We start from the raw sequence: 25,881 nt of genomic DNA on the forward strand, positions 1-25,881 counted from the left end.
CGCCGGGACCGCGTCCGTTGGCCTTACGGCCGAAGAACATCTCGAAGGGGTTGGCGCCGCCGAAGAAGGTGGCGAAGGTGGCATGGGGGTCGCCGTGGAACGTGTAAGATGTGAAGTTGCTGCCCTGTCCATCTGGACCGTTGCCGGGGACGCCACCTCCTTTGAGACCTGAGCGACAAAAGGGGGAACAAGGACACTGAGGTCATCAACAGTTCAGATAATAGAGATGACAACCTACTATGTACTGCACCAGACATGGGTCAAATATCCTTGAAATCCTTGAGCTGTACTTGAGTTTGCCCGGTATAATAAAATCAATTGAAAAACTCCCAAAAGCACAACCTCCTAAATCCAGTGCTCTGAAAGTATTGTGTATGTGATCTGTACAGACATAGAATAACCATGCAGACTCTGTACCATACAGGGAAAGGGTTGCAATCCTACATTGATGCTGCTCTAGTCACACAGTAAATCCATGAGTCCAATAGCGCCCATGTCAAGACATCTGTCTTATGGGGCAAGTCAGCGGATTCGTCCTACCATGGCAAATCTGCTCTTTCCCCATCTGCTATTTGAACGGGTTATGATGCCTTCAGCTAGTAACATTATCCATAATGACTTGTTCAATATCAATTAATGTAATAATAAAAATAATAATACAATCTGACATTTACTGTATTTCTGACCAACCAACAGCCATGTCTACATATTATGCGCAGACCGCTATGTCACCCTGGCAACAGGGAAATGTCTGCTTATTGGCTTCTTATCATAAATTGTATGAATAAATAATAATGAGTGAAATGCTGTGGTCTCTTCTAACCAGTGTGGTTAAAATCTCGGTCTGTATGACTTGTTTAATGGCCAATTCTATTACCACATGTTCTGTTGTTTTGCTAAATGAATGGAGTGGATGAAATGAGAAGAAACCCCAGGCGTTAATAAACATCCGAATGTGTCATATTATCCTCTACCTTCTTCTCCATACTGATCATATATCTCTCTTTTCTTCGGATCACTGAGGACTTCATATGCCTCCGCGATCTCCTTGAATTTCTCCTCGGCGTTGGACGCCTTGTTTTTGTCCGGGTGCCATTTCAGAGCCTGTTTTCTGTACGCCTTTTTAATGTCCTCGTCGGCCGCTCCTTTCACTATCCCCAGGATTTTATAATAATCTTTCCCCATAGTTCCCCCCGAAGCGGCTCCTCGCAGTAGCTAAAGAGAAGCTGCAGCTGCTCTACGGAAGCTGTCTGTTGGTTTGATGGGGAATATATATCCAGGAGAGGAGAGACCAGAGAAAAACACCTCTGAGGAAGCGAAGAAAAGAAACAAACCTAACCGCTTCTCTCTGCCACTCTAAACGACAACAGCTAGTAGATAGACACGGAGACAGAGGAGGATGAATCGTGAGAAGCTAGAGAAAGGGATGTGATGTAGCGATGTTTAGAGTCGTTACTCAGCGCTGTGGATCCTGGGTTATTTATCCACCACCCTCCCCCGTTAGACTCCCTTTAAATAGCCGTAGCTCCCTCTCCTGCGTTCGGCCCACCGTCTTGCGTTGCTCGCTGTAATCCAGCGGCTCTTCATAGAACCTAAATGCTGCTGAAGCACGTCATTTCCCATATTCGGCAAGGATTCCGTTTTTTTTTCTTTTTTTTTCTGTTTAAACACCCATCCACATGGAATTGACATCTCAACTTGAGTGAAAATAACATGGTAGCCTACATAAAACAATAATTACACTGTAACAGCCGTGACAGGTTATTATAGGTCCTGTAATAAAGGGCTGTGGTTTGGTTAGAGGAGGTCAATTTGAATTGAGAAATAGCCTAAATTTGGTGCCTTCCTGTTCAAATGATCAGCTACGGCGAGGAGGGATCCATAACCAGAGGATAGGCCTCCTGTCAAGGCTTATAGACCTCTGACCCGTACCTCCTGAGACAGACCCTAACCTCTGACCTGTACCTACTGAGACAGACACTAACCTCTGACCTGTACCTCCCGAGACAGACACTAACCTCTGACCTGTACCTACTGAGACAGACACTAACCTCTGACCTGTACCTCCCGAGACAGACACTAACCTCTGACCCGTACCTCCTGAGACAGACCCTAACCTCTGACCCATACCTCCCGAGACAGACACTAACCTCTGACCTGTACCTACTGAGACAGACACTAACCTCTGACCTGTACCAACTGAGACAGACACTAACCTCTGACCCATACCTCCGAGACAGACACTAACCTCTGACCCGTAGGCCTCCTGTCCAGGCTTATAGACAACACTTGAGACAGACACTAACCTCTGGCCCATAGGCCCACTAACCCTAAACCCTAACTCACACTGACCCACTGACTGTCCTTAAAATGATCAACTTGGATAAGCTAACACAACGTGCCATTGGAACACAGGAGTGATGGTTGCTGATAATGGGCCTCTGTACGCCTATGTAGATATTCCATTAAAAATCTGCCATTTCCAGCTACAATAGTAATTTACAACATTAACAATGTCTACACTGTATTTCTGATCAATTTGATGTTATTTTAATGGACAAAAAAGTAGCTTTTCTTTCAAAAACAAGGACATTTCTAAGTGACCCCAAACTTTTGAACGGTAGTGTATATACTGTATTCTATCCTATTCTACTGTATCTTAGTCTATGCCTCTCTGACATTGCTCGTCCATATATTTATATATACTTAATTCCATTCTTTTACTTTAGATTGTGTGTATTGTTAGATATTTCTTGTTAGATATTACTGCACTATTGGCACTAGAAACACAAGCATTTTGCCACACCCACAATAACATCTGCTAAACACGTGTATGTGACAATTAAAATGGGATTTGATTTGATTATAGCATCTGTTACAGAATGGGAGGCACCATCGAGGCACTGCACATTCTGGAAAGAAAAGATGTGCCAAACGTGGAGGGGAACATGATTACAGTGAATGTGGGAGCAATGTGAAGGTTAAGTGCTGTAATTGTGGGGGAGAACACAGCGCAGTATTCTGGTGGATGCCAGGTGCAGAGAGAGGCTCAGAGAGGTTCACAGATATGAAATCAGTCACGATGTATCACATGCAGAGGCGGTTAAGACAGATTGTTGGAGCTACAAGTGTGGAACGATGGGAGCTTACATGGGATGTTCCTGTACTAAGTGGACCTACTGTCGGACTGGTGCTTCTGCTGGTCCTGCTATTGTTTTTCGAGTCCCGTTCAGAAATCTTCTAGCTCAAGAACGTGAAGTGTCAAAGGAAACTTTGATAATGACGTTGATAAGTTGACTTCATAGCTTTTTATTGGTAAGGTTATCAATATGACTCGGGTTGTGAAAAGCAGAAATGTCAGGTTGAAGGTTATTGTGGAAACCACAAAAGAGATATTGGGGGTAGCGTTTTTTGGGGGATAGGGTGTGGTATAAATTAGTAGGGATTTATTTTATTCATATTGTAGTATTTAAATGTGTAGATGATGATTAATCGTACATTCCAGCACAGTAGGTGGCGGCATGCACTTTAAACGTTTGTTTGCGGACCGCCATGATATCATCAAAGATGTTCTACTGTGATATCATAGTAGCAGCATGTAGAATTAATTCCGCCTTCTTCTTTGCTGGACGCATGACAGAGCCATTTCGCGAGATTTGTGTGGCCTTTTCTGCTGTGTCGCAGCACGCACAGCGACAGCAAATATAACTCAACCAAGACCACAGCCACAGTCGTTTCCAACGGGAACAAATTAGTCATAGTGGGCAGAACACGCAAGGTGGTGGGCAGAGCCAAGCACATGTTAGCGAGATCCTATTGGCTCGTTCTAGCATTGATCTGCATATTTCCGTTAGGGAACACCTCCTCTGTGCAGTGCGCATGTGCATTAACTCAATTCGCCTTTGCACTCCTTCTAAACAACGAGATTTTAAAAAACCTTTGCAATGGGTAAAGTCCACAAAACTTAATACATTCTGTTCATAACATATTCTAGTTTTGGGAACAGAAAGCTGTATTGAGATCAAATGTTTCATCGATGAGAAAATGTGCAGAATATCGGCCAAAATCAATCTCGTTCCATCTTCTGCCACTGCCGGCCAGTGAGCTTCCTCTCACTACCATATTTGGGAGTGGAAACGCCAAGCGGATGCTTCACATCTATACCTCCGGTAGAAAAGTCTGTATCCTTGTTCTATATGTGGCGTCAGGATCATTTTCAATGAGAACCGCCATTTTCTCTCTCCGGATTTGACAATTTGCAACAGATATGGCTGACTATTCAAACGTGGCTCCGCCGTCGGGAAATGGCGCAGGAATGAACGACGCTTTTAAAGACGCACTTCAGCGAGCTAGACAGGTAAGATAAATAATTGAATATCGCTAGCTGAAGGCGTCGAAATTGAAAGTCGTCAAGCAATCAACTGTAGCCCAAACCTCCAGCTCGGGAACTTGCCAACGACCCGATTTGCGGCCTACGGAAGTAGGGTGTCGAACAAAGCCAAAGAAATGTAGCTAACTCTATTTAGTCAGCTAATTAACCAGGCATTGCTAGCTAATTTAGCTGTCTGGGTCAATGTGATTTCGTTCGTCTGTGAATTTATCAACTACCTACTGTATATGTTGATAGCATTTTTTACAAGGGGGTTGTAATCTAACAAAACTCTAAACCAAGTTAGCTAGCTACGATAACCATATGCCCTTTTCAAAGTCCCCATTGTATTGGTCAGAAAATGCTGTTGAACTATGTGGAGTGTGATTGTGTAAAATGAATCACATAACGCACCCCATGCCCTCTTAACTCTGCGTAGTTAGGTAAGTTTCGCGGAGTTAACTAGTTAGCTTATGCAGTATATGCAAGTTTTAGCTAACCAAATTGAAAACCCATTGAAAATAGTTAACTACAGATGTTGTGGTCGAGGAGCTCAACGTTAAGATTCCGCTGGAACTGAGTGTTTTTGTGTTTCAGATTGCGGCAAAGATTGGGGGGGACGGCGTACCGTCCGCGGCGCCCTCAGGCAGTGAGTTTGGCTATGGAGGCCAGAAGCGACCCCTTGAAGATGCCGGTGAGTACGGTAGGCTACCCCCCATTTCATATCTTCATTGATCCATCAAAGCCTGTGTGATTGTGCTTTTGCCGACTCTATTGTCAAGACAATACGTGTGTAAAAGTAAACCAAACACATGTTTCAGTACCTATTGCTGTTTTGGGGTCTTTTGCTACAGAGGGAACCTTTTGTTTAAGAAAATACACAGTATTGTTAGTTATTCCCTTTTCCATATATGAGTCATATAATGCTTGATGAGAACACTATTACTGAAAGACATACACAATGTAGGAATGTCTAAACACATGCACAAGGTTCACTGCAAACATGGCAGGATCATGAAACGTGACAAGTAACAAAACCACTAATATACTGATAGACAAGGATTGTCACACAAATATGCATAGTTAATCTTTAAAGGAGAAATCAAATCATTCTATTGGTCACATTCACATATTTAGCAGACGTTATTGTGGGTGTAGCGAATTGCTTGTGTTCCTAGCTCAAACTCTGCAGTAATATCTTAACAATTCACACGAATACACAAATCTAAAAGTAAAAGAATGTAATTAATAAATATTAGGATGAGAAATGTATGAGTGCCATTGACTAAATAGAGTAGAATAGTATTTACATATGTAAACATGATGTATGTAAACATTGACTAGTGTTCCATTATTAAAGTGGTCAGTGATTCCATGTCTGTGTGTATATAGGGCAGCAGCCTCTAAGGTGCAGGGTTGAGTAACTGGGTGATGGCTACTTAACAGTCTGATGGCCTTGAGATAGAAGCTGTTTTTCACTCTCTCCCAGCTTTTATGCACCTGTACTAACCTCAACTTCTGTATGATAGCGGGGTGAACAGGCTGTGGCTCGGGTGGTTGTTGTCCTTGATGATCTTTTTGGCCTTCCTGTGAGATCGGGTGCCGCCGGTGTCCGGGAGGGCAGATAGTTTGCCCCTGGTGAAGTGTTGGCCAGACCGCACCGCCCTCTGGAGAGCCCTGCGGTTGCGGGTGGTGCAATTGTTGTTTCAGGCGGTGATACAGCCCGACAGGACACTATGTTGTGCATCTGTAGAAGTTTGTCAGGGTTTTAGGTGACAAGCCAAATTTCTTCAGCCTCCTGAAGTCAACGATCAGCTTCGTTTTGTTCAGGAAGAGGTTATTTTCCTGGCACTACTCCACCAGGGCCCTCACCACCTTCCTGTGGGCTCTCGTCATTGTTGGTAATCAGCCCTACTACTGTTGTGTCGTCTGCAAACTTGATTGAGTTGGAGGCGTGCGTGATCACGCAGTCATGGGTAAACAGGAAGTAAGGGAGGGGCTGAGCACGCACCCTTGTGGGGCCCCAGTGTTGAGGATCAACGACGTGGAGATGTTTCTACCTTGACCACCTGGGGACGGCCCGTCAGGAAGTCCAGGACCCAGTTGGGCGGGGTCGAGACCAAGGGCCTCAAGCTTAATGAGTTTGGAGGGTACTATGGTGTTGAAGGCTGAGCTATAGTCAATGAACAGCATTCTTACATAGGTATTCCTCTTGTCCAGATGGGATAGGGCAGTGTGCAGTGTGATGGTGATTGCATCGTCTATGGATCTATTGGGGTGGTATGCAAATTGAAGTGACTCCAGGGTGTCAGGTAAGGTAGAGGTGATATGATCCTTAACTAGTCTCTCAAGCACTTCATGATGACGGAAGTGAGTGCTACGGGGCGATAGTCATTTAGTTCAGTTACTTTTTGCTTTCTTGGGAACAGGAACAATGGTGGACGTCTTGAAGCATGTGGGCACAGCAGACTGGGATCGGGATTGATTGAATATGTCCGTAAATACACCAGCTAGCTGGTCTGCGCATGCTCTGAGGACGCGGATAGGATTGCAGGCTGGGCCAGCAGCCTTGCGAGGGTTAACACGCTTAAATGTCTTACTCGCGGTGAGAACGAGAGCCCACAGTCCTTGGTAGTAGGCCGCGTTGGTGGCACTGTGTTATCCTCAAAGCGGGCGGGTTCTGTTTTGGGTATTTAAAAAAAATGGTTACCGTGGAAACGACATCCCCTAAACACTACCTGATGAACTCAGTCACCGTGTCCATGTCAGCGTCAATGTTATTCTGAGGCTACCCGGAACACATCCCAGTCCGCGTGATCAAAACAATCTGGAAGCATAGATTCTGATTGGTCTGGCCAGCGTTGAATAGTAGTTAATCATGAAGCATACACCCCGCCTTCTTCCCGGAGAGTTCTGTGCGATGTACTGAGAACCCAGCTGGTTGTATGGACGGGGACCATGTATCCCAAGAGCCATGTTTCCGTGAAACCGAGTATGTGACAGTCCCTGATGTCTCTCTGGAAGGAGATCCTCGCCCTGAGCTCGTCTACTTTATTATCCCGAGATTGAACATTAGTATATTCCGAAGTGGTGGATGGTGTGCACGCCTCCTGAGTCGGACTAGAAGTCCACTCCGAATGCGTCTTGGAGCGGCCTCGGGGATAAGTTCACTTGCCCCGGGAGGTACGAACAAAGGATCCAATAACGGACAGTTGTAATGCTGGTGCTTACCACCCCTCTGATGTTATTTCCGGATGTATGTAATAACACAAACTTTCTGGGCTAATAATGTAAGAAATATCACCAAAAAAGACAAATACTGCAAAGTTGCTTAGGAGCTAGAAGCAGAGCTGCCATGTCTGTCGGTGCCATCTTACCCGAAATCCAGAGACTTCGAAGTGATTCCATACATTGAAACGAGTTCAGTGGAGTTTGCCCATCTCTGCTGTTGTGATAGTCGGCTATATAAAATACTCATATAAGAAACATTGTTTGCCTAAGGGAAGGGATGAACTCTGCTTCCTTAGGCCCTTAAGCCAACTGAGTTGTTTAAACCTCATGGTACTGTATTTATATAGAATAAGCATTGTGTATAGTAGGACGTGGGATATATACTGATGATCAACAGGGTGATACAGTCCGGTTAGTGACGATCAACGGGGTGATATAGTCCGGTTAGTGACGATCAACGGGGTGATATAGTCCGGTTAGTGACGATCAACAGGGTGATGTAGTCCACTTAGTGATGATCAACAGGGTGATATAGTCCACTTAGTGGTGATCAACAGGGTGATGTAGTCCGGTTAGTGGTGATCAACAGGGTGATATAGTCCACTTAGTGATGATCAACAGGGTGATGTAGTCCGGTTAGTGATGATCAACAGGGTGATATAGTCCACTTAGTGGTGATCAACAGGGTGATGTAGTCCACTTAGTGGTGATCAACAGGGTGATGTAGTCCGGTTAGTGGTGATCAACAGGGTGATGTAGTCCGGTTAGTGACGATCAACAGGGTGATATAGTCCACTTAGTGATGATCAACAGGGTGATATAGTCCACTTAGTGATGATCAACAGGGTGATGTAGTCCGGTTAGTGATGATCAACAGGGTGATATAGTCCACTTAGTGGTGATCAACAGGGTGATGTAGTCCACTTAGTGGTGATCAACAGGGTGATGTAGTCCGGTTAGTGATGATCAACAGGGTGATATAGTCCACTTAGTGATGATCAACAGGGTGATGTAGTCCACTTAGTGGTGATCAACAGGGTGATATAGTCCACTTAGTGGTGATCAACAGGGTGATATAGTCCACTTAGTGGTGATCAACAGGGTGATGTAGTCCACTTAGTGGTGATCAACAGGGTGATGTAGTCCGGTTAGTGATGATCAACAGGGTGATATAGTCCACTTAGTGATGATCAACAGGGTGATATAGTCCACTTAGTGGTGATCAACAGGGTGATGTAGTCCACTTAGTGGTGATCAACAGGGTGATGTAGTCCGGTTAGTGATGATCAACGGGGTGATATAGTCCACTTAGTGATGATCAACAGGGTGATGTAGTCCACTTAGTGGTGATCAACAGGGTGATATAGTCCACTTAGTGGTGATCAACAGGGTGATATAGTCCACTTAGTGGTGATCAACAGGGTGATGTAGTCCACTTAGTGGTGATCAACAGGGTGATGTAGTCCGGTTAGTGATGATCAACAGGGTGATATAGTCCACTTAGTGGTGATCAACAGGGTGATGTAGTCCACTTAGTGGTGATCAACAGGGTGATGTAGTCCGGTTAGTGATGATCAACAGGGTGATATAGTCCACTTAGTGATGATCAACAGGGTGATATAGTCCACTTAGTGGTGATCAACAGGGTGATGTAGTCCACTTAGTGGTGATCAACAGGGTGATGTAGTCCGGTTAGTGATGATCAACGGGGTGATATAGTCCACTTAGTGATGATCAACAGGGTGATATAGTCCAGTTAGTGATGATCAACGGGGTGACGTAGTCCACTTAGTGACGATCAACAGGGTGATGTAGTCCGGTTAGAAAGGATTTCCTGATAAACTTTGTTATTCAGTGCTGTTAACAGACTTGCCACAAAATGCCTAACTTGGTTTAGTTCTATATTCCTTTTTCGGCAGGATAAAATCCCTTGTCGTGTATTCAGATATGCCCTGTTCTTTCCACAGCAATGATCTGTTTTAATTCTATGGCTTGAAAGTTTTGCATTTAGCAGGGGGATTGTCGCCTATGTCATACACTGGGAACCCTTGCTTTTGTCCTGTATTGTTTTATATACAGTAGTTACGAAGTTGGCTTTAACTCTCTCTCTCTCATCTCTATAACCACAGTCTCCTCTTCTGCTTACAGACCAACCAGAGACCAAGAAGGTGGCACCTAATGACTGTGAGTATCTGTAAAGCCAGGGACCTCGCAGTACAATATTATCCGCGTACTTAGGTGCCGCGATACGACACTTATTCAGATTCTCTCACAGTTCTATATGTGTTGCGATTCGATGTTCCAGACATCTTGTTCACCATGTGTCTGCTGCAGAGGGACAAAGGGAGAGAAAGGGAGTAACAACCTCTGACCAGTCATTGAACTGAAATTTTGGCTTTATATAATATATATATATATATATAACAAGGAAAAAGACTAGATTTCTGGTGCAGCAAACTAGCGACAAAATGATATTGTCAAGGATAGAATATAGTGTCAAAAATAATATCCTGTTAAGTGACTATCGATTGTTGTCCCTTATCTCTAGCTCGCTGTTAAAGGACAGGTGTCGGTTGTCCTGTCTAGACTAACCATTAACCTCTAACACCTCCCAAACCCGGATCCGGGATCCCCCCCATCACAAAAACTGACTAGCATAGCCTAGCCTAAAGCCACAGGGATATCATATAATAAAATGTTCATGAAATCACAAGTCCAAGACACCAAATGAAAGATACAGATCTTGTGAATAAAGCCATCATTTCTGATTTTTAAAATGTTTTACAGGGAAGACAAAATATGTAAATCTATTAGCTAACCACGTTAGCAAAAGACAACTTTTTTTTTACTCCACCATTTTCTTACTGCATCAGTAGCTATCACAAATTCGGCAAAATAAAGATATAAATAGCCACTAACCAAGAAACAACCTCATCAGATGACAGTCTGATAACATATTTATTGTATAGCATATGTTTTGTTAGAAAAATGTGCATATTTCAGGTATAAATCATAGTTTACCATTGCAGCCACCATCACAAATCGACTAGAATAACTAGAGACCATCGTGTATTACCTAATTACTCATCATAAAACATTTCTTAAAAATACACAGCGTACAGCAATTGAAAGACACAGATCTTGTGAATCCAGACAATATTTCAGATGTTATAAGTGTTTTACAGCGAAAACACAATATAACGTTATATTAGCTTAGCACAGTAGCAAACATCACAACAGCATTGATTCCAGCCAAACATAGCGATAACGTATTCACCACCAAAATAATAATTTTTTCACTAACCTTCTCAGAATTCTTCAGATGACAGTCCTGTAACATCATATTACACAATGCATATAGAGTTTGTTCGAAAATGTGCATATTTAGCGGCACATATCGGGCTTATACAATGAGAATAGTTGCCAAGCTGCCCAGAAAAATGTCGGTCGCCATCTTGGACAGTCACCTAGTCTAATCAATAAATAATCATAAACTTGACTAAAAAATACAGGGTGGACAGCAATTGAAAGACAAATTAGTTCTTAATGCAATCGCTGAATTACATTTTTAAAATTAACCTTACTGCGCAATACTGGGTACAATACAGGGTGCGATAGCGCAAGGCTACACGGAAAATAATGGCGTCTTATACATTTTACTTTTTCTACAGAACAACGAATTATCAGCATAAATAGTACTTACTATTAGCTGAACTCCCATCAGAATCTTGGGAAAGGTGTCCGTTGGCCAAAAGAATCGTTGCTGGGTTGGAGAATGTTTCCTTCGACATTGCTATTTGCTGTGCACCATGGCATTCGAGAGAGAGATACCCAACGAAATACAACGTCACAAAATGAAATGCCCGAAAATCGCTATATACTGACATAAACTGGTATAAATCGGTTTAGAATAACAAGATTATGATGTCTTTAAAGCCTATAGCGAATAAAAATAGAGCCGGATATACCTAGTTACTAAAACCAGGGCTTCTAAAAAGACATGGCAAGACCCTCTCTGCGTCAGCGCGAAGTCCCAAAAGGCAGGACACCTCGGTTCCAACCAATTTATAGACTTTCTGAACTGCGTAGCAACTCCATTTCAACTCTCCCTATTCGCTAACAGCCAGGGGAAGGCGTATGCAGTGCATCTCAACCAATAGAAGACAGGCAAATTCTCACACAGACATAGGAAAAGTGCTCTAAGTCGAGTTCTGTTTCACTTACAGACATAATTCAAACGGTTTTAGAAACTAGAGAGTGTTTTCTATCCAATAGTAATAATAATATGCATATTGTACGAGCAAGAATTGAGTACGAGGCAGTTTAATTTGGAGACGCATTTGTGCTATGTCGAAATGGCACCCCCCTAGTGGCAAGAATTAAGGACCGATGCATGGGTAAAGGAATAAGGACAGGTGTAGGGTGTCCTGTCTAGACTAACCATTTAAGTCTTCTTAGTGATTCAGTCTGTGGCAGCAGGATTACAAGATTGTGTTATATTTATGCACCAAATGATTGTTTTATTTAATAGAGTAAGGTTCCTAGGACTCCCCCTCTCTCTGAGTTGGCTGAGGGGTCTTTTTTTATGGAGCTTGGGCTAGTGACTGATTTTAAGGGATGATTAGTGATTTAAAAACCTACAGCTGGCGTTCCAAGGACAGATGTGGTGGGTGTCACCGGGCGCCAGAGCTAGGAGCAACACAACAAAGACCTCGGTATTCCTAATTATCCTAGCAGTTAGGAGACGGCACCAGAGGCAGATGACCTGAGGATGAACCCAACGTGGCTTATGGTGCCCCCTAATGTATATGGGGAGGGGGGGGGGGGGTTGAATCAGCTATGACTGAGACATGTTGGTATCGGGTATATTAAGGAACAGCATGGTCTGTGAAGGGTAGGATCTCTCGACGGTTTCATTATTGCAATAATTGATATTGAATATAGATGATTGTTTGAAGAAATGACATTCTCTCACTTGAATAGAATATTCCACAAGTCCCCAAAATGTGTTGCATGGCAGCAATTACCGTTGGGTGGGTCTTGAGTCTTTCAGAGAGTACCTTGTAACTTAGCAACTTCTGGCACTTTGGGCCGTAAGGTCAAGGGCTTTAGTCTAAAGTAGTGATGTGGGGGAAAAAATTGATATTTAAATATCGCAATATTATTTTGTGACAATATTATATTGGTTCTTTGACTCAAAGTATCATATTAGAAAAAACATTGTTAGCTAGCGTTAGCTCGTGCTAGTCGGCTGTACCTGCGCCAAAAGGCCTGCATTTTTCATCCCATGGCTTGTTCACTATTTTTTTTAAACTGGGTAGCACTTAATTCCATGACTGATCAAAACAAATGTTCTCATATTCTCTTGTCCTTCTGCAGCAGACAGAGTGCATGCGGGAAACCTTGACTTTCTCCACTTTTTTTTTTTTTATCCATCTACCCACAATACCTCACGCTGACAAAGCAAAAACAGGTTTTTAGAAATGTTTATCCCCCTGGAAATATTACATTTACATAAGTATTCAGACCCTTTACTCAGTACTTTGTTGAAGCACCTTTGGCAGCGATTACAGCCTTGAGTCTTCTTGGGTATGACGCTACAAGCTTGGCACACCTGTATTTGGGGAGTTTCTCCCATTCTCCTCTGCAGATCCTCTCAAGCTCTGTCAGGTTGGATGGGGAGCGTCACAGCTCAGCTATTTTCAGGTCTCTCCAGAGATGTTCGTTGGGTTCAAGTCCGGGCTCTGGCTGGGACATTCTAGGACATTCAGAGACTTGTCCCGAAGCCACTCCTGCGGTGTCTTGGCTGTATGCTTAGGGTCGTTGTCATGTTGGAAGGTGAACCTTCACCCAAGTCTGAGGTCCTGAGCGCTCTGGAGCAGGTTTTCATCAAGGATCTCTCTGTACTTTGTTCTGTTCATCTTTCCCTCAATGCTGACTAGTCTCCCAGTCCCTGTTGCTGAAAAACATCCCCACAGCATGATGCTGCCACCACCATGCTTCACCGTAGGGATGGTGCCAGGTTTCCTCCAGATGTGACACTTGGCATTAAAGCCAAAGTCAAATCAAAGTTTATTTGATCATGTCCGCAGAATACAACAGCTGTAGACCTTACAGTGAAATACTTACTTACAAGACAGTGCATTTTTTGTATAAAAAATAGGTATTGGGTAAACAATAGATAAGTAAATAAATAATAAACAGTAAAATAACAGTAGCAAGGCTATATACAGGAGGTACCGGTACAGAGTCAATGTGCGGGGGCACCTTTTAGTCGGGCTAATTGAGGTAATATGTACATGTAGGTATAGTTAAAGTGACTATGTATAGTTGATAAACAGAGTAGCAGCAGTGTAAAATCTTGATTTCATCAGACCAGATAATCTTGTTTCTCGTGGTCTAAGAGTCCTTTAGGTGCCTTATGACAAAGTCCAAGTGGGCTGTCATGTGCTTTTACTGAGGAGTGGCTTCCATCTGGCCGCTCCACAAATTAGGCCTTTATGGTGGAGTGCTGCAGAGATGGTTGTCCTTCTGGAAGGTTCTCCCATCTCCACAGAGGAACTGGGGTTCTTGGTCACCTCCCTGACCAAGGCCCTTCTCCCCCGATTGTTCAGTTTGGCCGGGTGGCCAGCTCTAGGAAGAGTCTTGGTGGTTCCAAACTTCTTCCATTTAAGAATGACGGAGGCCACTGTGTTCTTCAGGACCTTCAATGCTGCAGAAATGTGTTGGTACCCTTCCCCAGATCTGTGCCTCGACACAATCCTGTCTCGGAGCTCTACGGACAATTCATTTGACCTTATGGCTTGGTTTTTGCTCTGACATGCACTGTCAACTGTGGGACCTTATACAGACAGGTGTGTGCCTTTCCAAATCATGTCCAATCAATTTAATTTACACACAGGTGGACTCCAATCAAGTTGTAGAAACATCTCAAGGATGATCAATGGAAACAGGATGCACTTGAGCTCAATTTCCAGTCTCATAGCAAAGGGTCTGAATACTTATGTAAATTAGGTATTTCTGTTTTTTATTATAAATTAGCAAAACATTTCTAAACCTCTTTTTGCGTTGTCATTATGGGGTGTTGTGTGTAGATTGAGGATTTTGTTTTATCCCATTTTTAGAATAAGGACGTAACAAAATGTGTAAAGTCAAGGGGTCCGAATGCAATAAGTTGGGGACATCAAATTGCAATAAAATCACAGAATGGAACCACAATACATATCGTATCGGCACCTAAATATCACGTTAATATCTTGTTGCCAGCCCTACTACGTAGTGAATAGGGTTCTTACCGGTACATCTGGACCGGGTCCTATTTTCAGCTTAGCTTTCTGTTCTCCTTCCAATCAGTTATGGTTATTTTTTACCAGTAACTCCGGGGTGTCTTTTCATCAGTGGTCCTCGATCTGATTTTTTTTTTTTTTGTCTTTTGGTTTCCTCATTGCAGCGTTCTCAGCAGCAATGGGAGGTGGAGGAATGGGAGGTGGAGGAATGGGAGGTGGAGGAATGGGAGGTGGTGGAGCACGATCGTTGTCGGAGGAGTTCAAGGTTCCTGACGGAATGGTTGGATTCAGTAAGTACAAACTACCGTCTCTTGCATGAGTTTTTAATCCCCAAACCCCTACCCATGCTCTATGTTTAGGCCCTACCATGGCCTGATTTGCTTCTGCCAAATGTTAAGGCCCGAAACCTGAAATACTGGAATTTCCTGCCATTAGTAAATCTATTAGCTGTTCTCCTCTCTGTCTGTTGCTCCCAGTTCGACTCTGGGTCTGAGTATCCATAGCAACGGTTCCGGTTGGCTCTGAACTACTTTTCCTCATTCAGAACTCACGACAACTCGAAGGAACGTTTTTTTGTTTTCTGTGAAACAATCTCTCATGTTTGACCTACCTGCCTCTTAACCCAATGTAATTTAACATCAGGCGCCTGTCGGTTAGCAGAGCTTACACACACACACACACACACACACACACACACACACACACACACACCGTGCAGATGGACGTTGGGGGTTCATTGACAAATCTTCTCTAATCCCAGTTATTGGAAGAGGAGGAGAACAGATATCCCGGATGCAACAGGAGTCCAGCTGTAAAATCCAGATCGCCCCCGGTAACGTTTGCTGTACCCCAGACACACTGATCTTATGTCCTATAATAATGTATACCATTTACCAGCCACTTTAATCCATATAACCTTGTATTGTTTGTTGCACATACCTGTAACTAAGGCTCAGAGTGTTTCCAGGTCATGAGACTCGTGACCCCCTCATTTAACTGTCCTCTTAACGTCTCTGTGTTGTAGACAGTGGAGGTATGCCTGATAGGTCGGTGACACTGACTGGATCCCCAGACTCCATACAGTATGTATAGTTCTCCTGTCGTCTCGCCTCTCTGTTCTCCCTCCTCTGCCCTCTGTTCTCCCTCCTCTGCCCTCTGTTCTCACTCCTCTGCCTCTCTGTTCTCACTCCTCTGCCTCTCTGTTCTCACTCCTCTGCCTCTCTGTTCTCACTCCTCTGCCTCTCTGTTCTCACTCCTCTGCCCCTCTGTTCTCACTCCTCTGCCCCTCTGTTCTCACTCCTCTGCCTCTCTGTTCTCACTCCTCTGCCTCTCTGTTCTCACTCCTCTGCCTCTCTGTTCTCACTCCTCTGCCTCTCTGTTCTCACTCCTCTGCCTCTCTGTTCTCACTCCTCTGCCTCTCTGTTCTCACTCCTCTGCCTCTCTGTTCTCACTCCTCTGCCCCTCTGTTCTCACTCCTCTGCCCCTCTGTTCTCACTCCTCTGCCCCTCTGTTCTCACTCCTCTGCCTCTCTGTTCTCACTCCTCTGCCTCTCTGTTCTCACTCCTCTGCCTCTCTGTTCTCACTCCTCTGCCTCTCTGTTCTCACTCCTCTGCCCCTCTGTTCTCACTCCTCTGCCTCTCTGTTCTCACTCCTCTGCCTCTCTGTTCTCACTCCTCTGCCTCTCTGTTCTCACTCCTCTGCCCCTCTGTTCTCACTCCTCTGCCCCTCTGTTCTCACTCCTCTGCCCCTCTGTTCTCACTCCTCTGCCCCTCTGTTCTCACTCCTCTGCCTCTCTGTTCTCACTCCTCTGCCCCTCTGTTCTCACTCCTCTGCCCCTCTGTTCTCACTCCTCTGCCCCTCTGTTCTCACTCCTCTGCCTCTCTGTTCTCACTCCTCTGCCCCTCTGTTCTCACTCCTCTGCCCCTCTGTTCTCACTCCTCTGCCTCTCTGTTCTCACTCCTCTGCCTCTCTGTTCTCACTCCTCTGCCCCTCTGTTCTCACTCCTCTGCCCCTCTGTTCTCACTCCTCTGCCTCTCTGTTCTCACTCCTCTGCCTCTCTGTTCTCTGTGGTGACATTACATTAGTTGATAGTTCCACTGCCATAGTTGTGTCCCTCGTCAGACACCGTAGCTGACTGTCTTAGCCCCTGATGTGCGTTACCCGGCTGTAGTAGGGCCCATAGTCCCAGTGTCCATACAGATGTTTCTGTCCCCAACCAGAGCTGCCAAGAGGCTGTTGTCGGAGATTGTTGATAAGGGTCGTCCTGCTCCAGCCTTCCATCACAACGACGCCGGCGGCCCCGGTATGTCTGTTCAGGAGATGCTGGTCCCTGCCTCCAAGGCTGGCCTGGTCATCGGGAAGGGAGGAGAGACCATCAAACAGCTGCAGGAGAGAGCCGGGGTCAAGATGGTGATGATCCAGGAAGGGCCTCAGAACACGGGAGCAGACAAACCTCTACGCATCTCTGGGGAACCTTTTAAAGTCCAGGTTAGTGGTGCAGAGAGGACTGGTGTTACCTACAGCTGGAATGTTAGTGGTGCAGAGAGGACTGGTGTTACCTACAGCTGGAATGTTAGTGGTGCAGAGAGGACTGGTGTTACCTACAGCTGGAATGTTAGTGGTGCAGAGAGGACTGGTGTTTCCTACAGCTGGAATGTTAGTGGTGCAGAGAGGACTGGTGTTTCCTACAGCTGGAATGTTAGTGGTGCAGAGAGGACTGGTGTTTCCTACAGCTGGAATGTTAGTGGTGCAGAGAGGACTGGTGTTACCTACAGCTGGAATGTTAGTGGTGCAGAGAGGACTGGTGTTTCCTACAGCTGGAATGTTAGTGGTGCAGAGAGGACTGGTGTTACCTACAGCTGGAATGTTAGTGGTGCAGAGAGGACTGGTGTTACCTACAGCTGGAATGTTAGTGGTGCAGAGAGGACTGGTGTTTCCTACAGCTGGAATGTTAGTGGTGCAGAGAGGACTGGTGTTACCTACAGCTGGAATGTTAGTGGTGCAGAGAGGACTGGTGTTACCTACAGCTGGAATGTTAGTGGTGCAGAGAGGACTGGTGTTTCCTACAGCTGGAATGTTAGTGGTGCAGAGAGGACTGGTGTTACCTACAGCTGGAATGTTAGTGGTGCAGAGAGGACTGGTGTTACCTACAGCTGGAATGTTAGTGGTGCAGAGAGGACTGGTGTTACCTACAGCTGGAATGTTAGTGGTGCAGAGAGGACTGGTGTTACCTACAGCTGGAATGTTAGTGGTGCAGAGAGGACTGGTGTTACCTACAGCTGGAATGTTAGTGGTGCAGAGAGGACTGGTGTTACCTACAGCTGGAATGTTAGTGGTGCAGAGAGGACTGGTGTTACCTACAGCTGGAATGTTAGTGGTGCAGAGAGGACTGGTGTTACCTACAGCTGGAATGTTAGTGGTGCAGAGAGGACTGGTGTTACCTACAGCTGGAATGTTAGTGGTGCAGAGAGGACTGGTGTTACCTACAGCTGGAATGTTAGTGGTGCAGAGAGGACTGGTGTTACCTACAGCTGGAATGTTAGTGGTGCAGAGAGGACTGGTGTTTCCTACAGCTGGAATGTTAGTGGTGCAGAGAGGACTGGTGTTTCCTACAGCTGGAATGTTAGTGGTGCAGAGAGGACTGGTGTTACCTACAGCTGGAATGTTAGTGGTGCAGAGAGGACCAGTTTGTTAGGAGCCTGGCATGTGGCCGTATACCAGTTTGTTAGGAGCCTGGGATGTGCCTCTATACCAGTTTGTTAGGAGCCTGGGATGTGCCTCTATACCAGTTTGTTAGGAGCCTGGCATGTGGCCGTATACCAGTTTGTTAGGAGCCTGGCATATGCCTCTATACCAGTTTGTTAGGAGCCTGGCATGTGCCTCTATACCAGTTTGTTAGGAGCCTGGCATGTGCCTCTATACCAGTTTGTTAGGAGCCTGTCATGTGCCTCTATACCAGTTTGTTAGGAGCCTGTCATGTGCCTCTATACCAGTTTGTTAGGAGCCTGGCATGTGCCTCTACCAGTTTGTTAGGAGCCTGGCATATGCCTCTATACCAGTTTGTTAGGAGCCTGGCATGTGCCTCTATACCAGTTTGTTAGGAGCCTGGCATGTGGCTGTATGGCTGCTTTTACACAGGCAGCTCAATTCGAATCTTTTGCCACTAATTAGGAAAACATGTGTTGGGCTGCCAATGATACCTGACTGGTGCTGTCACCTGAACAAGGTACCTGTAAACTGTCATGTTGACTGGTCTCATCTCTGGTCCTTCAGCAAGCCAAAGACATGGTGATGGAGCTGATCAGAGAACAGGGCTTCAGGGAGCAGAGAGGAGAGTACGGCTCCAGGATGGGAGGAGGTGGAGGAGGAGGAGGAGGAGGAGGCGGCGGCGGCGGCGGAGGAGGAGGAGGAGGAGGAGAGGGCTTGGATGTAAGTCTACACTCACACTGTCTTCACCGCCACACAATGGATTCAGTAGACTCTGACTCAACCAGCAGCACTGCAGATATTAGGCATGCAGCGTCTCGCTGGTTTTCAGTATGAAGGTCAGTTTGTAAAGATTGGACCTCTGCCGTCTGTGTTGGGAGGAGACTATTTCAGTATGAACGTCAGTTTGGAAAGATTGGACCTCTGCCGTGGGCCCAGGTTTCCCGACAGCGATGAAAATGAGACTTATGACTTTTTTTTTATTTTTTAAGCGATGCCTCTTTCCTACAACGGCCGAAGATGTATCCTGTTTTTTCCCAGAACACCCCACTGAGAGAAGGTTCACTAAGTGTGTCGTTGAGGCGTACTGTTGATACTGACAGGATGGAAAGAAAGGGAGCGCTGCTCTCAGATCAGTTTTCTACATTCAAATCTGACCTAATCTGATTAGCTTACTACAATAGCCAACCACACAGCAGCATTGATTCATGCACGTTAGCGATAGCGAATAAACCAGCAAAATATTAAATTTTTCACTAACCTTCTCAAAACTTCTTCAGATGACAGTCCTATAACATCATATTACACAATACATATATGGTTTGTTCGAAAATGTGCATATTTAGCGGCACAAATCGTGGTTATACAATGAGAATAGTAGCCAAACTGCAAACAAAATGTCGGGAGAAATCTTGGGAGAGGCACCTAATCTAATCAATAACTAATCATAAACTTGACAAAAAAATACAGGTTGGACAGCAAATGAAAGATACATTAGTTCTTAATGCAACCGCTGTGTTAGATTTTTAAAATTAACGTTACTACGACATACAGCGTGCGTTAAAGCGAGACCGCACCGAAATTAATGGCGGAATAGTAGTTTTACATTTTTCAACAGAACAACAAATTAACATCATAAATAGTTCTTACTTTTTGATGAGCTTCCATCAGAATCTTGGGCAAGTTGTCCTTTGTCCAGAAGAATCGTTGCTCGGTTGTAGATTGTCGCCTTCAACTTTGGAATTAGCAGTAAACATTAGCCATGTGGCGAAGACGTGTCCAACTCACTATAACGCAGCACTAAGAAAATTCCGAAAATCGCGATATAAAATGATATAACTCGGTTTAAAATAACTACATTATGACGTTTTTAACACCTATATCGAATAAAATCAGAGCCGGATATATCTAAGGCCTATAACGAGAGCTTTCCAGAATGCCATCCTGAGGTCTGTCTCGCTTCATGGCGAACGTTGAAAAGAGTGCACCCCACGTACCAAGACCCTTTATATGGCCTCAGATCTGCCTAGCAACTCCATTCCAATTCTCACTGCTTGCTGACATCTAGGGGAAGGCGTATGCAGTGCATGTCGACCAATAGAATACATGCAAATTAATAAACTGACCCTAGAACAGAGTGCCCGATTTCAGATTTCTCACTTCCTGACAGGAAGTTTGCTCCAACCCGAGTTCTGTTTTACTCACAGATATAATTCAAACGGTTTTAGAAACTAGAGTGTTTTCTATCCAATAGTAATAATAATATGCATATTGTACGAGCAAGAATTGAGTATGAGGCAGTTTAATTTGGGAACTAATTTTTACAAAGTGAAAACAGGGCCCCCATATTGACAAGAAGTTAACATGAGAATTATTTCACAACTGACAATGGATCAGTTTTCTACATTCAAATCTGACCTTTAACCTGAGAATTATTTCACACAACTGACTATGGATCAGCTCCTAGAGATAGATTACCAGCTATGGCTGCAAATATCTAGGCGGCTTATTCTAATGCTTACCCAATTAAAATGCTCTAAGGCCTTGATTTGGCACATCATTGTGTTCATGTTAGGATACACATCATGAGATATACTGAGACTAATTACAGACGGTAGCCTACAAGTAACAAAGTAGAACTCAATTGAATGAACATGAGATTTATCTCGATATGATTGAAAAAGGAATATATATAGCTTACTGTTTGTCTTATTGCAGTCTCGTATATTTTATTTGAAGCACGTTTTTTTAAATGTCGCTTGTTTGTATCAATTGCGAAGGCATCGGCTACTTTGTTCTGCCGTTATCGCTGGTCACAGACAGAATCCCACGGTTCAGCCGGGTTTATCGGCCATCTTTTATGTATAAAGTGACACACGAGCTGCAAAAAGCATCTAACGAATCACTTAGCTGTTCTGGACTGGTCTGATGCCGGAGTTAGATTGTGTTTGTAAGAGCGACGTTAACCACGGTTTTGGTCAACTGCTTGGGAGATTTTAATGATGCTCCTACAAAGTTTGAAACGATTAACTTAGCCTTAAGATGCTTTTGGGAAACTGGGCCTTGCCTGGTCCACCACCTTCAGGTTCCTGTCCCCAGGTTTGAGTTGACTACTAACCTGGCCTGTGTCCTCCTCCCTCAGGTTCCTGTCCCCAGGTTTGCGGTAGGAATTGTGATCGGGAGAAACGGAGAGATGATCAAGAAGATCCAGAGCGACACAGGAGTCAGGATCCAGTTCAAACCAGGTGAGGCGTCACTGACAGTAAAATTAAAGTTGGTTCAGTCACAGGTCTCAACCCTGTTACTGGATCGCTACCGTCCAGTATGTTGAGTCCAACCCTGTTCCTGGATCGCTACCGTCCAGTATGTTCAGTCCAACCCTGTTCCTGGATCGCTACCGTCCAGTATGTTCAGTCCAACCCTGTTCCTGGATCGCTACCGTCCAGTATGTTCAGTCCAACCCTGTTCCTGGATGGCTACCGTCCAGTATGTTCAGTCCAACCCTGTTCCTGGATCGCTACCGTCCAGTATGTTCAGTCCAACCCTGTTCCTGGATCGCTACCGTCCAGTATGTTCAGTCCAACCCTGTTCCTGGATCGCTACCGTCCAGTATGTTCAGTCCAACCCTGTTCCTGGATCGCTACCGTCCAGTATGTTCAGTCCAACCCTGTTCCTGGATCGCTACCGTCCTGTATGTTCAGTCCAACCTTGTTCCTGGATCGCTACCGTCCAGTCCAACCCTGTTCCTGGATCGCTACCGTCCAGTATGTTCAGTCCAACCCTGTTCCTGGATCGCTACCGTTCAGTCCAACCCTGTTCCTGGATCGCTACCGTCCTGTAGGTTTTTAGCTCCAATCCCAGTTGTAACTGATCTTATTGTTTATCAACCTGCTAGTTATTAGAATCAGGTGTGCTAGATTAGGAATTAAAGATAGACTTCTCCTTAATACAAACGCTGTGTCAGATAAAAAAAAAAAAAAAACTTTACGGAAAAAGCATAATCTGAGTACGGCGCTCAGAGCCCAAACCAGTCAGAGAAATATCCGCCATGTTGGAGTCAACAGAAGTTAGAAATAACATGATAAATATTCACTTACCTTTGATCTTCATCAATGCACTCCCAGGAATCCCAGTTCAACAATAAATGACTGATTTTGTTCCATAAAGTCCATTTATGTCCAAATAGCCACTAGTTGTAAGCGTGTTCAGCCCAGTAATCCATCTTCATGAGCACTACGTCCAGACAAAAACTCAAAGTTCCGTTACAGGTCATGGAAACATATCAAACGAAGTATAGAATCAATCTTTAGGATGTTTTTAACATAAATCATCAATAATGTTCCAACCGGAGAATTCCATCGTCTGTAGCAAAGCACTGGAACGAGAGCTAACTCTGTCGGGAGCGCGCATCACGAGCGTGAGACACCAGACCCATGACTCATTCAGCTCCCATTCCCCCCTCCTTTATAGCAGAAGCCTGAAACAAGTTTCTAAAGACGGTTGACATCTAGTGGAAGCCTTAGGAAGTGCAACTTAACCCCATAGACACAATGTATTCATTAGGCCAAGCTTTGAAAAACTACAAACCTCAGATTTCCCACTTCCTGGTTGGATTTTTCTCAGGTTTTTGCCTGCCATATGAGTTCTGTTATACTCACAGACATCATTCAAACAGTTTTAGAAACTTCAGATTTTTTAAAATTCAATACTACTAATAATATGCATATATTAGCATCTGGGACAGAGTAGCAGGCAGTTTACTCTGGGTGCGCATTTCATGCAAAAGTGAAAATGCTGTCCCCAATCCCAAACAGGTTTTAAGGTCCTTTTCTCTCCCTTCCTCCTTTTTCCTCCCCTTCTCCAGATGACGGCACTACCCCGGAGAGGATAGCCCAGATCATAGGTCCTCCAGACCAGTCCCAGCATGCAGCAGAGATCATCACTGACCTTCTGAGGAGTGTCCAGCAGGGGGGGCCGGGCGGTCCTAACGGAGGGGGCAGGGGGAGAGGCAGGGGGGGTAACGGGGGGGGTAACTGGAACATGGGTCCTCCTGGTGGACTGCAGGAGTTCACCTTCACCGTCCCGACCATGAAGACTGGACTCATCATCGGCAAAGGTAGATGAACTTAGATTGAGCTCGAGACACCTATGGGCTTTATAGGACCCCGTTATACCTTCCTGCTATACCTTCCCGCTATACCTTCCCGCTATACCTTCCCGCTATACCTTCCCGCTATGCCTTCCCGCTATGCCTTCCCGCTATGCCTTCCCGCTATGCCGTCCCGCTATGCCGTCCCGCTATGCCGTCCCGCTATGCCGTCCCGCTATGCCGTCCCGCTATGCCGTCCCGCTATGCCTTCCCGCTATGCCGTCCCGCTATGCCGTCCCGCTATGCCTTCCCGCTATGCCGTCCCGCTATGCCGTCCCGCTATGCCGTCCCGCTATGCCGTCCCGCTATGCCGTCCCGCTATGCCGTCCCGCTATGCCGTCCCGCTATGCCGTCCCGCTATGCCGTCCCGCTATGCCTTCCCGCTATGCCTTCCCGCTATGCCTTCCCGCTATGCCTTCCCGCTATGCCTTCCCGCTATGCCTTCCCGCTATGCCTTCCCGCTATGCCTTCCCGCTATGCCGTCCCGCTATGCCGTCCCGCTATGCCTTCCCGCTATACCGTCCTGCTGTACCGTCCTGTTTTTGAAGGTTGGAAGACTTAACAAAACATATCTGATACATTCATGCAGAAGGTAGAGCACGCGCACACACACACACACACACACACACACACACACACACACACACACACACACACACACACACACACAGCTAAAACATTATACTGCACAGGCCTCGAACCAGGGTTGTAGTCACTAAACGTAGTCCTTAACTGGAGTACTACAACACTGCCAAAAGCTGATGCAGCCGAGTCCATTAGATGCTTGTGAGGACCGGCGATACACGTTTCACACTAGATTTGACCAACTTAGAGGAAAGATGGTTTGCTAGTTTTTCTTCCTCATACCTGCTTCAGTGACAATATTGTGACTAATATAGTTGTTAATTGTGGGCAGCTGTGCCCCCACTACTCCCAGCTCTCTCTGTAGTAGAGGGTCCTGCCACCACAGCTGCCCCAGAGCAAGGCAGAGGGTTTCTGTCCCGCCACCCAAAGAACCCGTGGTGGGTTCGTTCCCCTTCTCACACCCATCCCATGTCTTGTTCTCCTTCTGGAATGGGAGTTTTTTCCTGATTTTAATTGAATCCTCCATTCTTATAAATAATAACTGAAGCTACGTCCCCTAGAAAACCTGCAGGTTTTCTTACGTTTCCATGTTGTCCTGATCATTTCTCTGTAGTAGGACAGTGGTTATAGTTGAGTAGAGTCCTAACCTCTTCCGTTCTCTGTAGGAGGAGAGACCATCAAGGGCATCAGCCAGCAGTCTGGGGCGCGTATCGAGCTCCAGAGAAACCCTCCGCCCAACTCCGACCCCAACATTAAAATGTTCACCGTCCGAGGATCACACCAACAGATAGACTACGCACGGCAGCTGGTCGAGGAGAAGATCGGGGTGAGTGGTTTTTCAGTGTCCGTGTGTCTGTAGTAGATATCCTACATATCAATGTGAAGCTCAGCCACTGGATGCTGGTGGAGAGGTTTAGTTTAACTAGTAGTAGTGGCTGGTCGGTGAGCACTAAGCCTAGTTTAACTAGTAGTAGTGGCTGGTCGGTGAGCACTAAGCCTAGTTTAACTAGTAGTAGTGGCTGGTCGGTGAGCACTAAGCCTAGTTTAACTAGTAGTAGTGGCTGGTCGGTGAGCACTAAGCCTAGTTTAACTAGTAGTAGTGGCTGGTCGGTGAGCACTAAGCCTAGTTTAACTAGTAGTAGTGGCTGGTCGGTGAGCACTAAGCCTAGTTTAACTAGTAGTTGTGGCTGGTTGGTGAGCACTAAGCCTAGTTTAACTAGTAGTTGTGGCTGGTCGGTGAGCACTAAGCCTAGTTTAACTAGTAGTAGTGGCTGGTCGGTGAGCACTAAGCCTAGTTTAACTAGTAGTTGTGGCTGGTCGGTGAGCACTAAGCCTAGTTTAACTAGTAGTAGTGGCTGGTCGGTGAGCACTAAGCCTAGTTTAACTAGTAGTGGCTGGTCGGTGAGCAGTGAGCACTAAGCCTCTAATCAGCTGTCTAGGTCTAGAGGTTCTAACTGGTATCGGTCTAGAGGTTCTACTAACTGGTATCGGTCTAGAGGTTCTACTAACTGGTATCGGTCTAGAGGTTCTACTAACTGGTATCGGTCTAGAGGTTC

At 45.4% G+C, this 25,881-nt stretch overlaps 2 protein-coding genes across 4 annotated transcripts in view; one reads left to right on the plus strand and one right to left on the minus strand.

Moving 5' to 3' along the window:
* LOC120020679 (dnaJ homolog subfamily B member 4-like) overlaps positions 1–1,507 on the minus strand; it is a 6,291-nt gene extending 4,784 nt beyond the window's left edge. Inside the window, exons 1-2 of the mRNA XM_038964381.1 lie at positions 975–1,507; positions 1–168 (exon numbers count right to left, since the gene is read on the minus strand). The exon at positions 1–168 is cut by the window's left edge and continues 437 nt beyond it. Of these exons, the coding sequence (XP_038820309.1) occupies positions 1–168; positions 975–1,185 (379 nt within the window). The 5' untranslated portion in view covers positions 1,186–1,507. The remainder of the gene's footprint in view (positions 169–974) is intronic.
* Positions 1,508–4,208: 2,701 nt separating this feature from the next.
* LOC120020680 (far upstream element-binding protein 1-like) overlaps positions 4,209–25,881 on the plus strand; it is a 28,665-nt gene continuing 6,992 nt past the window's right edge. For 2 of the 3 annotated variants that reach the window (XM_038964382.1, XM_038964383.1), the window contains exons 1-11: positions 4,209–4,357; positions 4,967–5,072; positions 9,749–9,784; positions 15,051–15,176; positions 15,647–15,718; positions 15,911–15,968; positions 17,106–17,373; positions 19,159–19,314; positions 21,734–21,836; positions 23,456–23,707; positions 24,991–25,151. In XM_038964382.1, the coding sequence (XP_038820310.1) occupies positions 4,268–4,357; positions 4,967–5,072; positions 9,749–9,784; positions 15,051–15,176; positions 15,647–15,718; positions 15,911–15,968; positions 17,106–17,373; positions 19,159–19,314; positions 21,734–21,836; positions 23,456–23,707; positions 24,991–25,151 (1,428 nt within the window). In that variant the 5' untranslated portion in view covers positions 4,209–4,267. The remainder of the gene's footprint in view (positions 4,358–4,966; positions 5,073–9,748; positions 9,785–15,050; positions 15,177–15,646; positions 15,719–15,910; positions 15,969–17,105; positions 17,374–19,158; positions 19,315–21,733; positions 21,837–23,455; positions 23,708–24,990; positions 25,152–25,881) is intronic. The other variant, XM_038964384.1, reaches the window with a different exon arrangement.

The sequence above is a fragment of the Salvelinus namaycush genome, chromosome 25, assembly GCF_016432855.1.
Source record: "Salvelinus namaycush isolate Seneca chromosome 25, SaNama_1.0, whole genome shotgun sequence".
Classification (NCBI taxonomy): domain Eukaryota; kingdom Metazoa; phylum Chordata; class Actinopteri; order Salmoniformes; family Salmonidae; genus Salvelinus; species Salvelinus namaycush.